General features: G+C 40.5%; 1 protein-coding gene across 1 annotated transcript; it reads right to left on the bottom strand.

Moving 5' to 3' along the window:
- Positions 1 to 3,340: 3,340 nt before the first annotated feature.
- On the bottom strand, positions 3,341 to 3,860 carry LOC133242421 (large ribosomal subunit protein eL31-like). The gene has a single exon (XM_061408576.1). It carries the CDS (start codon positions 3,858 to 3,860, stop codon positions 3,495 to 3,497), a length of 366 nt encoding a protein of 121 aa, XP_061264560.1. The 3' UTR covers positions 3,341 to 3,494.
- Positions 3,861 to 14,327: the final 10,467 nt, after the last annotated feature.

Genomic DNA, 14,327 nt, shown 5'->3' with positions numbered 1-14,327 from the left:
TTTTCATGTAGTCATGTATGGATGTGAGAGCTGGACAATAAAAAGACTGAATACTGAAGAATTGATGCTTTTGAACTGTGGTGCTAGAGAAGTTTCTTGCGAGTCCCTTAGACAGCAAGGAGATCAAACCAGTCAATCCTAAAGGGAATCAACCCTGAATATTTATTGGAAGGACTGATGCTGAAGCTGAAGCTCCAATACTTTGGCCACATGATGTGACTGGAAAAGACCCTGATGCTGGGAAAGACTGAGGGCAGGAGGAGAAGGTGGCGGCAGAGGATGAGATGGTTGGATGGTATTATCAACTCAGTGGACATGAGTTTGAGCAAACTCTGGGAGACAGTGAAAGACAGGGAAGCCTGGCATGCTGCAGTCCATGGGGTTGCAAAGAGTTGGACACGACTGTTGCAAAGAGTTGGACACGACTGAGAGACTGAACAACAAAAGAATAGGGAAGTAGCATTATGGTGACTCATCAGATGCAAGATGCCCACTCCCCAGCCCTGACTAAGTTGTATTTCCAAGAATTTCATATAGAATGTGACAATGCTAACTTTGCATATGTTTATGATTAAGGTCCTGCAACATCTCATCTCTTATGTATTTCCACAGCACATTTCCCTTTGAATACATGCATCTTTTTCATTTTATAAAATGCTAAGTACTATAATGGTTCCTTTTGCACATTCGTTTTCTTTCTGAAAACAATTTCTTCATATACGAACCATTTTTTTGTAACACAGGTTACATCTGCATAGCAAGGGAAGAATGTTCTTTGTCAATTAATGATGCTTGGTCAGTTGGATATCCATATAGTAAAAAAAAAAAAGTGACTCAACTTCTATTTTGCATATGCACAAAAGTTCATCCCATGTGGGTTAATAAAATAGCATATTTGTGATCTTGTGGCTAGGCAATAAACATGTAGAGTAGCTGTTTTAATACCCATGTCTACTAATTCTCTTGGCTGTGCATTTTGGGGACTATTTATATTGATTGATTTTTCTCCTCATTATGAGTTGTATTTTCCTGCTTCTTTGCATGCCTGGTACTTTTTGACTAGATGCCAGACACTTTGGATTTTACATGGTTGGCTGATGGATTTTTTTTTTTTTAATTCCCTTTTTTAAAGCTTTGTTTTAAGACACAATTGAGACACTTGGAAACAGTTTGATCATTTTGAGTTTTGCTTTTAAGAGTTGTTAGATTATACCAGAAGCTACCAAAATATTTTAGTCTAGGGTTAAATTTGTCCTCTCTACTGAGATAATATCCTTCTGTGTACTTTATCTGATGTCCCAATCATTAAGAGATTTCTTGACTTTGGCTTTTAGGAATGTGAACTCTTAACAGTTCTGTTTGAGCTCCAAGAATTGTTCTGCCTGCTCCTTTTCTGAGGGTAGTTTCCTCACAACACATGCTCAGAACTGACTGGAAAATTGGAAAAGGTAGCATCTGCATGTTTCCATAGCTCTCACTCTGTGTATACTCCTATTACTGTGCCCTGCATATTCTAACACCTTGGCCTCCTGAAATCCTCCACTCTATCTCCTCAACTTAGTGAGAATACCAGACTCTTTTCAGTTTTGCACTTCCTGCATTATGTGCTGGAAACTATTTCCCAGAAATAAGCTAGGGCAATCATAGGGCTCACCTTCTGTGTTTCCTTTCTCTCAGGGATCCTGTGAGGTCTTGCTGTCCAATGTTTATAAAGCATTGTTTTGTATATTTGTCTTTTTTCCAGTTTTGTTTAGAAATAATTAACATTTATTTCTGTGTAAGTTGAAGGCACAGAGCATGATGGTTTGATATACATATATTGTGAAATGATTACCACGATAGGTTCAGCAAACATCCATCTTATAAAGATACAGTAAAGAGGAAAGAAAGAAAAAAAACTTTTTGCTTATCATGAGGAATCAGGACTTACTTTCTTAACTTTCCTATATATCATATAGCAGTGTTAGCTATAGTTATCATATTGTATATTACAACCCCATTCTGTGCTGTGCTTAGTCCCTCAGTCGTGTCCAACTCTTTGCAACTCCATGGACTGTAACCCACCAGGCTCCTCTGTCCATGGGGATTCTCCAGGCAAGAATACTGGAGTGGGTTGCCATGCCCTCCTCCTGGGGATCTTCCCAACCCAGGGATCGAACCCAGGTCTCCTTCATTGCAAGCAGATTCTTTACCATCTGAGAAGCCCATATTATATCCCTAGTACTTACATATTTTGCAACTAGAAGTTTGGACCTTTTGACCACTTCCTCCAATTCCACCTCCATCTCTAATAATCACAAATCTGATCTCTTTTTCTATGAGTTTTTAAAAAAGATTTCACATGTAAATAAGGTCATAAACTATTTATCATTTTCTGTCTGACATTTCATTTAGTATAATGTCTTCGAGGTCCATCCATATGTTGCAAATGATAAGATTTCATTCTTTTTGTGGCTAAGTAATAGTTCACTGTGTGTGTGTGTATTTTTTAGATCATAACTTCTTTATCCATTCATCTATTGATGGGTATTTAAATTGCTTCCACATCTTGGTTATTATAAATAATACTGCTATGAATATTGGGGTACAGATATATTTTTTAGTTTGTGTTTTCCTTTGGATATGTTCCAGAAGTAAAATTGCTCAATCACATGGTGATTTTATTTTTAATTTTTGAGGGCCTTCCATACTATTTTTCACAGTGTCTATACCAATTTACAATCCCACCAGCTGTGCACAAGAATTCTCTTTTTGCCACATCCACACCAGCATCTTTTTTTGATGATGGCCATTCTAACAAATGTGAATTTTTAATTTGATTTTAATTTGCATTTCCTTAATGATTAGTGATGTTGAGCATCTTTCCACATATCCGTTGGCCTCTCATATATCTTTTTTGGAATAATGTCTATTACAGTCCTTTGCCTATTTTTAAATAGGGTTATTTGTTTTTCTGCTATTGAGTTGTGTGAGTTCTTTAATATTTTATATGTTAATCTCTCATTATATGTATGACTTGCAAATATTTTTATCATCCCATAAGTTTTCTTTTCATTTTATTGATGGCTTCTTTTGCTGTGAAGAGGTTTTTTAGTTTGAGGTAGTCCCACTTGCTTACCTTTTTATTTTGTTGTTAGTGCTTTATGTGTCATATCCAAAAAAACCATTACCAAGACTCATGTCAAGGAGATTTAGTCCAATGTTTTCTTCTAGATGTTTTATGATTTCAGGTCTTACATATAAGTTTTTCATCCATTTTGAGTTAGTATTTATGAGAGGTATCAGGTATAAGGCATGTGTTCAGCTTCATTCTTTTTTTTATTGAAATATAGTTGATTTACAATATGGTATTAGTTTCTGGTGTATAGCAAAGGGATTCAGTTATATATATGTAATGTATATAATATATATGTATATATTCTTTTCCATGGTGGTTTATTACAGAATTTTTTTTTTTTTTTTGCAGTTCAATAACTTTATTGGTTAATCAGCAGTTAGTTCTCATCCACATTGACTGTCTGTAGATCTTTGAAGGTGGTGACAGGCACATAGGTGTAGAGCTTGTTTGGCGAGTCTTCGTCTTCATTACGTTTTCTGGACAACTGCACACGGATCCGGTATGCATCATTTCTTATTCCTTGGGCCCAGATGGCTTTGTTGAGTCTGGTGTCGATGTGCACATCTGGAGTTCCCATCTCCTTCATGGTAAATTTCCAGATGTCTTTGAGTGCCCTAGGGGCATGCTTCTTAAAACCCACTCCATGGATGCGCTTGTGAATGTTGATAGTGTATTCTCTGATCACCATCTCATTGATGGCAGACCAGCCCTTCTTCTTGCCCCCCTTCTTTGCGGGAGCCATCTAAACAAACCCAGGTGACAAGGACGCTCAGGGTGAGTGTGTCAAACCTAAGTCAAGGCCTCCCTCCTGGCCTGGCCTCACGCAGCTGCTCTTGGGATGGTTTCTGGTCACCTATTACAGGATATTGATATAGTTCCCTGTGCTACACAGTAGGACCTTGTTGTTTATCCATTCTATATATACCAGTTTACATCTGCTAAACCCAAACTCCCAATCTAGCCATTCCCTCCCCCCTCCCCACCATGGCAACCACAAGCCTCTTCTCTATGTCTGTGAGTCTTTTCCTGTTTCATAGATAAGTTCGTTTGTGTCATATTTTAGATTCCACATATAAGTGACATCATATGGTATTTGTCTTTCTCTTTCTAACTTCACTTAATATACTGATCTCTAGATCCATACTTGTAGCTGCAAATGGCATTATTTCATTCTTTTTATGGCTGAGTAATATTTCATTATATCTATATATATGTATACACACACACACACGCACACACACACGCCAAATCTTCTGTCAATGGACATTTACGGTGATATATTGGCTATTGTAAATAGTGTTGCTATGAACACAGGGATGCATGCATCTTTTGGAATGATAGTTTTATCTGGATATATGCTCAGGAGTGGGATTGCTGGATCATATGGTAACTTTATTTTTATTTTTAAGGAACCTCCATACTGTTCTCCATAGTGCCTGTACCAATTTATATTTCCACTAACTGTGTAGGAGGGTTCCCTTTTCTCCAGACCCTTTCCAGCATTTGTTATTTGTAGATGTTTTAATAATGGCCATTCTCATTGGAAAAGACCTGGATGCTGGGAAATATTGAAGTTGGGAGGAGAAGGGGATGACAGAGGATGAGATGGTTTGATGGCATCACCAACTTGATGGACATGAGTTTGAGCCAGCTCCAGGAGTTGGTGATGGACAGGGAAGCCTGGCATGCCGTGGTCCATGGGGTTGCAAAGAGTCAGATACTACTGAGCGACTGAATTGAACTGACTGATTTGGACTGGTGTGAGGTGATACCTCATTGTAGTTTTGATGGGCATTTCTCTAATAATTACCAGTTTCATTCTGAATAGCAATTATTCCAGTACCATTTATTATAGATACTGTCTTTTCTCCTTTGCAGGTTCTTCATTCCCTGGTTGACTGTATATGTTTGGGTTTATTTCTGAGCTCTCAATTCTGTTCCATTGGTCTATTGAAATGGCAACCCACTCCAGTACTCTTGCCTGGAAAATCCCATGGGAGGACTCTGGTAAGCTACAGTCCATGGGGTCACAAAGAGTCAGACACGACTGAGTGACTTCACTTCACATCATACTATTTTGATGGCTATAGCTTTATAGTATAGCTTGAAATCAAGAACTGTGATGTCTCCTGCTTTATTAGAATTTTTTGACTATGAGTATTTTCTGGCTCTGTATAAATTTTAGGACTGTTTTTTTCTATTCCTATAAACAACACCATTGTAATTTTGATAGGGATTGCACTGGATCTACAGATAGCTTTTGGTATTATTGACATTTTAACAATATTAATTCTTCCAATCCATGAATATAGGATACATTTCCATTTGTTTGTTCCTTCTTCAATTTCTTTCATCAATGTCTTACAGTTTTCAGAGTATAAATCTTCAATCTCCTTAATTAAATTTATTCCTAAAGGTTTTTTAAAAATACTACTGTAAATGGGATTGATTTCTTTATTTCTTTTTCAGAAAAGTCATTAGTATACACAAATGCTACCAATTTTTGTATTTTAATTTTGTATCCTGCAAATTGAATTCATTGATCAAATATGTTTTTTGGCTGAACTTTTAGGATTTTCTATGTATAAAATCATGTCATTTGCAAATAGAGACAATGTTACTTTTTCCTTTTCAATTCTACTATCTTTTTATTTTTTTCTTGCCTGATTGCTCTAGCTAAGACTTCTAGTAATTTGTTGAGTAGGAATGATAGAGTGGGCACCACTGTCTTGTTCCTAACCTTAGACAGCTCTGCATATTACTAATATAAAGCCCACTCAGTTTGCCATAAGCAGGAATAGAGAAATAGCTTTATGGTGACTCATCAGATGTAAAATGCTTGCCTCCACTCCACCCTCCCCAACTAAATTATATTTCATACAGAACTGTAATAATGCTAAATATAATAATGCTTTATGTATGTTCTTGATTAGAATCCTGTTACATTTCCTGTAACATCTGTTACATTTCCATGGTACATTTCCCTTTGAATACAAGTATCTTTTTCATTTTATGAAATGCCAGATACTACAATGGTTCTTCTTGCACATTTGTTTTCTTTCTTGAAAATATTTTTTAGAAGTTTTCATTCATTGATTTATAGAAGCATGCTTTACTTTTAATGACACTGTATCTAAGCCGTTGCTAGCCAGGCCTTAATTATGTTCCTGCTTTCTGTCTCCCCTTTGTTTTCTCCTGTCTTTTTCTTCCTACCTTGTAATTATAAATAGTGTAATGTTCAACTTGACTGGCTTGCATTTAGGACTTTCCCCAAAGGCCTTAACAGAGGACCTGGGGATGAGCCAGTATTTCACAAGTTTGGTTTGGTTATGTACCCCAGAGGTTTCCCTAGTTTCCAGTCTGCCAAATTAGCCTAACAATCTCCCCAAAATCACTTCTCCTGCTGTGCTCTGCCCCTTGGACTTCTAGGGAATCTATTCAATTGGGCCCTTGTCTTCTTTTTTTTTTTTTTTTTTTAGGCCCTTGTCTTCTAAGAGGCCCAGGTGTGCTGGTACCTAAGGCATAGCTAAACAAACCCAGTAGGGAATGGGGAGCTGCCTGTGTTACCACCATCAGAAGAGCCATGCCTCTCATTCATCTTTCACCACAATTCCCAGCAAAGACATTAAGCACTTGGTTTCAAAGGAAAAGACACATTCCCCTGACTCCTGTGGCTCCTGTGCTGTGAGCACCAGTGACACGCTCAACCAACAGGCACACAAATATAAATGACATGCCTGCTGCTAAGTCACTTTAGTCATGTCCGACTCTGTGTGACCCCATAGACAGCAGCCCACCAGGCTCCCCCGTCCCTGGGATTCTCCAGGCAAGAACACTGGAGTGGGTTGCCATTTCCTTCTCCAATGCATGAAAGTGAAAAGTGAAAGTAAAGTCGCTCAGTCATGTCCGACCCTCAGCAACCCCATAGACTACAGCCTACCAGGCTCCTCCATCCATGGGATTTTCCAGGCAAGAGTACTGGAGTGGGATGCCATTGCCTTCTCCGAATGACATGCCTAGGAAATGCTAAAGGGGCAACACTGAACAATGGTGTGTGTGTGTGTGTGTTTGTGTTTCAAAGCCACCTAAGTTGAGGCAATGTTTTCTAGGCTTTTATCCTTTCCAAAAAATGTAGGGTAGAGATGCCTATAAATTAAATGGTACTAGTAGCCAGTACCTTTCCAAGCCCATGGCTTTATGCTTCCCCTTTCTCCATCCCTTTTTGAAATGGAGAAGAAAGTCCTGTAGTAAAGCTGTGTACAGCCATACTTTTATTTAGCAGAGGAAAAACATAACCATCTTACATGTGTTGTCCCTTCACTCCTCAGTTCAGTTCAGTCACTCAGTCATGTCTGACTCTTTGCAACCTCATGGACTGCAGCACTCCCAGGCCTCCCTGTCCATCACCAACTCCTGGAGCTTACTCAAACTCATGTCCATCGAGTCGGTGATACCATCCAACCACCTCATCCTCTGTTGTCCCCTTCTCCTCCCACTTTCAATCTATCCTAGCATCAGGGTCTTTTCAAATGAGTCAGTTCTTTGCATCAGGTAGCCAAAGGATTGGAGTTTCAGCTTCAGCATCAGACCTTCCAATGAATATTCAGGACTGATTTCCTTTAGAACTGACTGCTTTGATCTCCTTGCAGTCCAAGGGACTCTCAAGAGTCTTCTCCAACACCATAGTTCAAAAGCATCAATTTTTCAGTGCTCATCTTTCTTTACAGTTCAACTCTCACATCCATACACAACTACTGGAAAAACCCTTCACTCCTACCTTTCTTTTATTTCTTCCTCCTTCCAGTGTTCTTTTCAGCCCCTTTCTTAAGGAGATAAATCTGATCTCTCTCCATCTGTTCCTCTGTCTTATTAACCCCTAAAAACATCTCTTTTGGAGATTATAGCTGGAGAGAGAGAGAGTAAAGGAGGACAGAGGAAGGAAAAAGGAAGGGAGAGGAAACAAGACAAGGGCGGGTGAGGGCTTTATGGAAAAACAGCTATTTCTCCACGTCCTAGAATACAGATTCTCTGACTTCCCTTTATTTTCAAAGAAACTAACAGTAATAGGTACCATACAATGAATACTTATGTGCAAGTGCTTTCAATACATTATCACATTTAATTCTTATAACAGTTCAAGCTAGCGCCATTGATTGCTCCCATTTTACAGATGAGAAAACAGAGGTTTAGGAAGATTAATCAAGTGGAACCCAATAGCTGGGGTCTAAATACTGACTCTGCTATCTACTAGTTAAGTAAACTTGGGCATGTTGCTTACCTCTCTGTGCCCTGCCCATCACAGTTTCTCTCTTCTAGAAAGGCACATAGTCTGTATCCCATTTGCCAGGAGTTTGTACTTTACTCAACTGTTAAACTTGTAGGTACCAATATGTTGATTGGAGAAAATCAGCCCAAATGTATTCCAGGACCTTCCTTCTCCTTCCATGGGTTTGATGCATTTAGCCAAGGATCTTAGGAGGACTTGGTTGGTGAGCAGTTCTGGCCAACTATTTGCTGAACAATTAAACAAACAAACAAACACACCTACTTGGTATTGGCTATTCCAAATTTCAAGGTTATAGCTGTGAACAAGACGACATGGCCCCTGTTCTCATGGAACTTTTATTCTAGTGGTGGAGGCAGACATTAATCACATTATCATATAAATGAATGCATACTTGCAACTGTCATAAGTGCTACAATGGATCCAGTGGATAAGATCATGACACTATTAATAAGGAAGGCAGGGAAAACACCTGCAAAGAAGTGATGATAGAGGTAAGATCTGGAAAGAGATGGGGAGTTAATTCTCAAGAAGAGAGAAAGAACTTGCTAGAAAAAGAAATAGCTTGCCCCTTGTGGCAGGAGAGAGTGATGCAAATATGATGAACTGAATGCAGATGACAGTGACCAGAGTGCAAGGAATGAGCCATGTGTGGTAGGGTATAGTCAACACGTCAGTCTAGCAGGCACCGTTTTTGAGCACATGAACATATGTGGTACCCTTCCATCATCCTTTATAAGCATGGTTATGGCACATCAGAGATTTTCCAGAGCAGTAATGAATTTTAACATTCCATTGTATTGTTGCCGTAAGTACATTCACAGTGTTAGTTCATGTATTCTAATTTATAGTCTAAAGAATATGGCAGCTGTATGCATTCTCAGTTTCCTGAACCATGTCTGTTTTGTGGGAAAATGATTTGGCCACAAGAAGTTTCCAAATAGTGGAAGGGGATTAGGGTTAATATACCATGAAGGACACATTTACAGTAGGGTGAAGGCACTGGCTAGGCATCTTTCTCCATGATGTCTCATCACTTTCTGATCCCCTTTTCTGTTCCAACCCCTCACTACCTTGTGGGCTGAGGCACTGGTCAGGTGGGCCAGTTTCAAGATAGAATTTCCAGAGACAGGAGATTAAATTGGCCAGGGTAGTGACCTAAGACTGCGAAGATCAGCAAAAGCCAGGGGATGAGGGCAAGCCTGTTCTTAGAGAGCATTGAGAAGGTCAAAAGCTGAGCATAGCAAGCCTAAAGGGTGAATGCAGGGTCACAAATAGGAGATAGTTCCAAGAAGGTCTGAAGCCAGGTATGCCAAAGAACAGAGCAGGATGTGCAGAGCAAGGGCAAGAGAGAAGTGAGAGGGTTCAGAGTAACTGCCTCAAATGAAGTCTTGAGGTCTGTGACTCATTTTCTTTGGCCACCTGCCGCATAGTGTGTGGGTGAGTTGGCCCAGTGTAATGGCATGGGGCCAGGACTTCTCCCAGTTTGCCCAGTGAGAAGTTGTGACTTGCTCCAGAGCATTCTTGAGGTAAAAGTCTGGTTCCCACCAGCACTCTCCTAATCCACAGTCTTTCTCTTGCACCAACTCCTGCAACCAGCTCTGTGGATCAGAGAGTTTCAGCACCTCCTCTTCCCCCAGTCCCTGGTTGTCACGGAAGGACAGACATATGGGTAGTTTGGGCTTATTTTAGAGTGCTGGAAGCCACATACCCACTACATGGGCGGAGTTAGTATTGACAGGAAAGAGAATTCAAAGGGTTCACAATTTCTTGAATTGTAAATAGGCCCGGCAAGGTCTTCAAGCACTTAGTGGAGATGATGTAAATTGGGAGGCAACAGTGTTCAGTAGTTAATGTGGGATGTGTTCAGTGTGGGATGTAGAAAGAAAGTAGAAAGAAAGTGAAGTTGCTAAGTCATGTCTGATTCTTTGCAACCTCATGGACTGTAGTACACCACGCTCCTCCATCCATGGGATTTTCCAGGCAAGAGTACTGGAGTGAGTTGCCATTTCCTCCTCCAGGGGATCCCAATTCAGGCATCAAACCCAAGTCTCCTGCATTGCAGGCAGATGCTTTACCGCCTTAGCCATCAGGGAAGCCTGAACTCAAATCCCAGCTCTCCCATGTAATGACTGTGTAATCCTAGGTGAGTCACTCAACCTTTCTGTGCCTCAGTTTCTACAGCTGGGAAATGAGGATAATACTATTTATCACATAGATTGCTGAACAGCTTATGTGAGGGTATACATCTAAAATATTTAGCATTGTGCCTGGGATGGAGTAAATGTCTGGTAGACGATAGTGTTTATTTTTATTGGGGAGAATGCTGGATATGATCTGCTATCTGAATTTTCTTCTCAAGTGCTTGGAATCAACAGCATTTGGGATGGGGCTTAGTAATTATGGCAGGAAGTGAAGAACTAAAGAGCCTCTTGATGAAAGTGGAAGAGGAGAGTGAAAAAGTTGGCTTAAAACTCAACATTCAGAAAACTAAGATCATGTCATCTGGCCCCATCACTTCATGGCAAATAGATGGGGAAACAGTGGAAACAGTGATAGACTTTATTTTGGGGGCTCAAAATCACTGCAGATGGTGACTGCAGCCATGAAATTAAAAGACGCTTACTCCTTGGAAGAAAAGTTATGACCAACCTAAACAGCATATTCAAAAGCAGAGACATTACTTTGCCAACAAAGGTCCATCTAGTCAAAGCTATGGTTTTTCCAGTAGTCATGTATGGATGTGAGAGTTGGACTGTGAAGAAAGCTGAGCGCTGAAGAATTGATGCTTTTGAACTGTGGTGTTGGAGAAGACTCTTGAGAGTCCCTTGGACTGCAAGGAGATCCAACCAGTCCATCCTAAAGGAAATCATTCCTGAATATTCATTGAAAGGACGGATGCTAAAGCTGAAGCTCCAATCCTTTGGCCACCTGATGCAAAGAACTGACTCATTTGAAAAGCTCCTGATGCTAGGAAAGATTGAAGGTGGGAGGAGAAGGGGTCGACAGATGATGAGATGGTTGGCTGGCATCACTGACTCAATGGACATGAATTTGAGTAAGCTCCAGGAGTTGGTGATGAACAGGGAGACTTGGCGTGGGGTCACAAAGAGTCAGACATGACTGAGCGACTGAACTGAACTGAACTGAATTAATGCAGGAAGGTGGCAAATAATGGAAACTGGCATTGCAGTAAGTGGGTTAAGGGTGCATTCAACATTTAAAATATCCTGAATGGGAACTCAGTGGTAGTAAACTAGGAAAATCCATCATGTTGCTATACAACACATACTAGCAGGGGTTTAATCTGATGGCCCTTGACAGTGGCCCAGGGCTTCCACATTGGGAGTTAGGTCTGGGGTTTCGCTGGACCTAACTGGAATAGCCAGGAACAGGTAGAACCTGAGGGTGAAGCTACTCTTTGCTTAGGAAGCACTGAGATGGTCAAGTTTGGGAGATCTGTGTGAAGGCAAACACAGTGTGCAGAGCCAAGGTCAGGAGGCAAGTACACATAGGAACCAGTTCGGAGTGAATGAAGAGCCAGAGCAGGAGCAAAGTGAGTGGGTTCAAAGTTATTGCCATGAAAAGGGCCCTGAGGACTAGTATTTGGATTTATTGGCTGCCAGCTGAATAGTGTGTGGGTGGGTTGACTGGAGTTGGTTGGTATGGGCTGGGGTAGACAGTAATAACAATCCTGCTAGGTAGATATCATTTCTATTTTGGAGGGGAGGAAACTAAGAATTAAAGATGTCAAGCAATTTGTCTTATGCCACACAGTTCATTGACTTCCCTGGTGTCTCAGACAGTAAAGCGTTTGCCTACAGTGTGGGAGACCCGGGTTCAATCCCTGGGTCAGGAAGATCTCCTGGGGAAGGAAATGGCAACCCACTCCAGTATTCTTGCCTGGAGAATCCCATGGACGGAGAAGCCTGGTAGGCTACAGTCCCTGGGGTCGCAAAGAGTCAGACACGACTGAGCAACTTCACTTCACTTCACTTCACACAGTTCATCACTAGCAAAGATGGGAAGGTGGGAATGATCCCTAAAAGGATAGTTGAGGTAACATGCAAAGCAAAACAAAGTTTCCTGTTGAGGGGTGGGGCAGGGGCAGGAGTAATAATAGAATGTTGGCAGTTGTTACACTCTCTGAGACCCTGTTGATTAGAACTGTCACATCATAAGGGATGCAGTGGGCTTCCCTGGTGGCTCAGTTGTAAAGAATCCACATGCCAAGAGATAGACATATGTTCAATTCCTGGGTTGGAAAGATCCCCTGGAGAAGGAAATGGCAATCCACTCCAGTATTCTTGCCTTGGAAATCCCATGGACAGAGGAGCCTGGCAGGCTACAGTCCATGGGGTCAAGAAAGAGCTGGACATAACATGACTTAGTGACTAAACAACAAGGGATGCAGTATGACTTAGCGGTTAAGGAGTATTTCTGGAGCCAGACTGCGAGTCAGACTTTGTTGTTGGTGTTTAGTTGCCAGGTCATATCTGACTCTTTTATGACCCCATGGACTGTAGCATGCCAGGCTCCTCTGTCCATGAGATTTCCCAGGCAAGAATACTGGAGTGGGTTGCCATTTCCTTCTCCAGGGGATCTTCCCAACCCAGGGATCGACTCAGGTCACCTGCCTGGCAGGCAGAATCTTTACCACTGAGCTACCAGGAAGACTGCTGGGGTTCAAAATCTACCTCTGCCACTAATCAGCTGTGTGAAATGGAGAGATTGCTTAACCTTTTAGTGCCACAGTTTTCTCACATGTAAGGTGAGCAAATAATAATATCTATTTTTAGGGTTGTTATATAATTCAATTTATTTATTTTGTTTATTTTTGTTTTTAATTTTTATTATTATTTTTAATTTAAATTTATTTATTTTAATTAGAGGCTAATTACTTTACAATATTGTATTGGTTTTGCCATACATCAGCCAGAAAGAAAAACACCAATATGGTATACTAATGTATATATATGGAATTTAGAAAGATGGTAACGATAACCCTGTATGCAAGACAGCAAAAGACACACAGATGTATAGAACATTCTTTTGGACTCTGTGCGAGAGGGAGGGGGGGATGATTTGGGAGAATGGCATTGAAACATGTATAATATCATATAAGAAATGAATCACCAGTCCAGGTTCCATGCAGGATACAGAATGCTTGGGGCTGGTGCACTGGGATGACTCAGAGGGATGGTACATAATTCAATTTATTAATGTAATTAAAGCACTTAGAAAAGTGCCTGGCTCATAATAAGCACTATCTAAAATTTAGTTATAATAATAATAATAGGCTTATCTCAAATATTTAGATAATGCGTATAAAATACTTAGCACAATGCTTGCACATAGTAAGCACTCAATAGATGAATCAGTATTATTATAAATATTCTACAACAATTAAGATTGTGCAAGTATTGATCTCAGACGGAATGAGGCAGCCTCAGAAAATCCATGGTAGGGACTACCTTTATGCTAGAAATCTGAGAGGGACCCACTCCTATCCTGCAAATACTGCCCCTTCTCTCTGATACAACTTTTTAATTGCAAAAGAAATGGGCTAACCTGGGAGACAGAGTGCTCCTATTATTGAAGGCACTGAAGCATAGGCTGCCTAACCCCACTAGACAGCGTTACCATATCGGGGATTGACAGGTAATAATTATATCTAACAGTGATATAAATACTCTTATTATTCCCCTTCTATAGATAAGGAAACTGAGGCACAGAGGGTCATGCTCTTTGCTCAAGATCCCACAGCCAGTAGTGGCTGAGGTTTCCTTCTAACCCCTGACAACCTCCTGTAAGATGTAGCCGATTCAATCCCAACACAGTAATATGAGTAAAATTATTGGATTCCCTTTCCTTTTTGCCAGGATGAAGGGGAATGATGGTGAGTTCTGGATTAGAGAATTTAAA

This window comes from Bos javanicus, chromosome X, assembly GCF_032452875.1.
Source record: "Bos javanicus breed banteng chromosome X, ARS-OSU_banteng_1.0, whole genome shotgun sequence".
Classification (NCBI taxonomy): Eukaryota; Metazoa; Chordata; class Mammalia; order Artiodactyla; family Bovidae; genus Bos; species Bos javanicus.
Note: the sequence above shows the minus strand (reverse complement) of the source record. Positions and strands in the feature narration are given on the sequence as shown.

Bases quoted from the DNA above. Each gene is read 5' to 3' on its own strand.
- LOC133242421 (XM_061408576.1), bottom strand. From the start codon at position 3,860: ATGGCTCCCGCAAAGAAGGGGGGCAAGAAGAAGGGCTGGTCTGCCATC.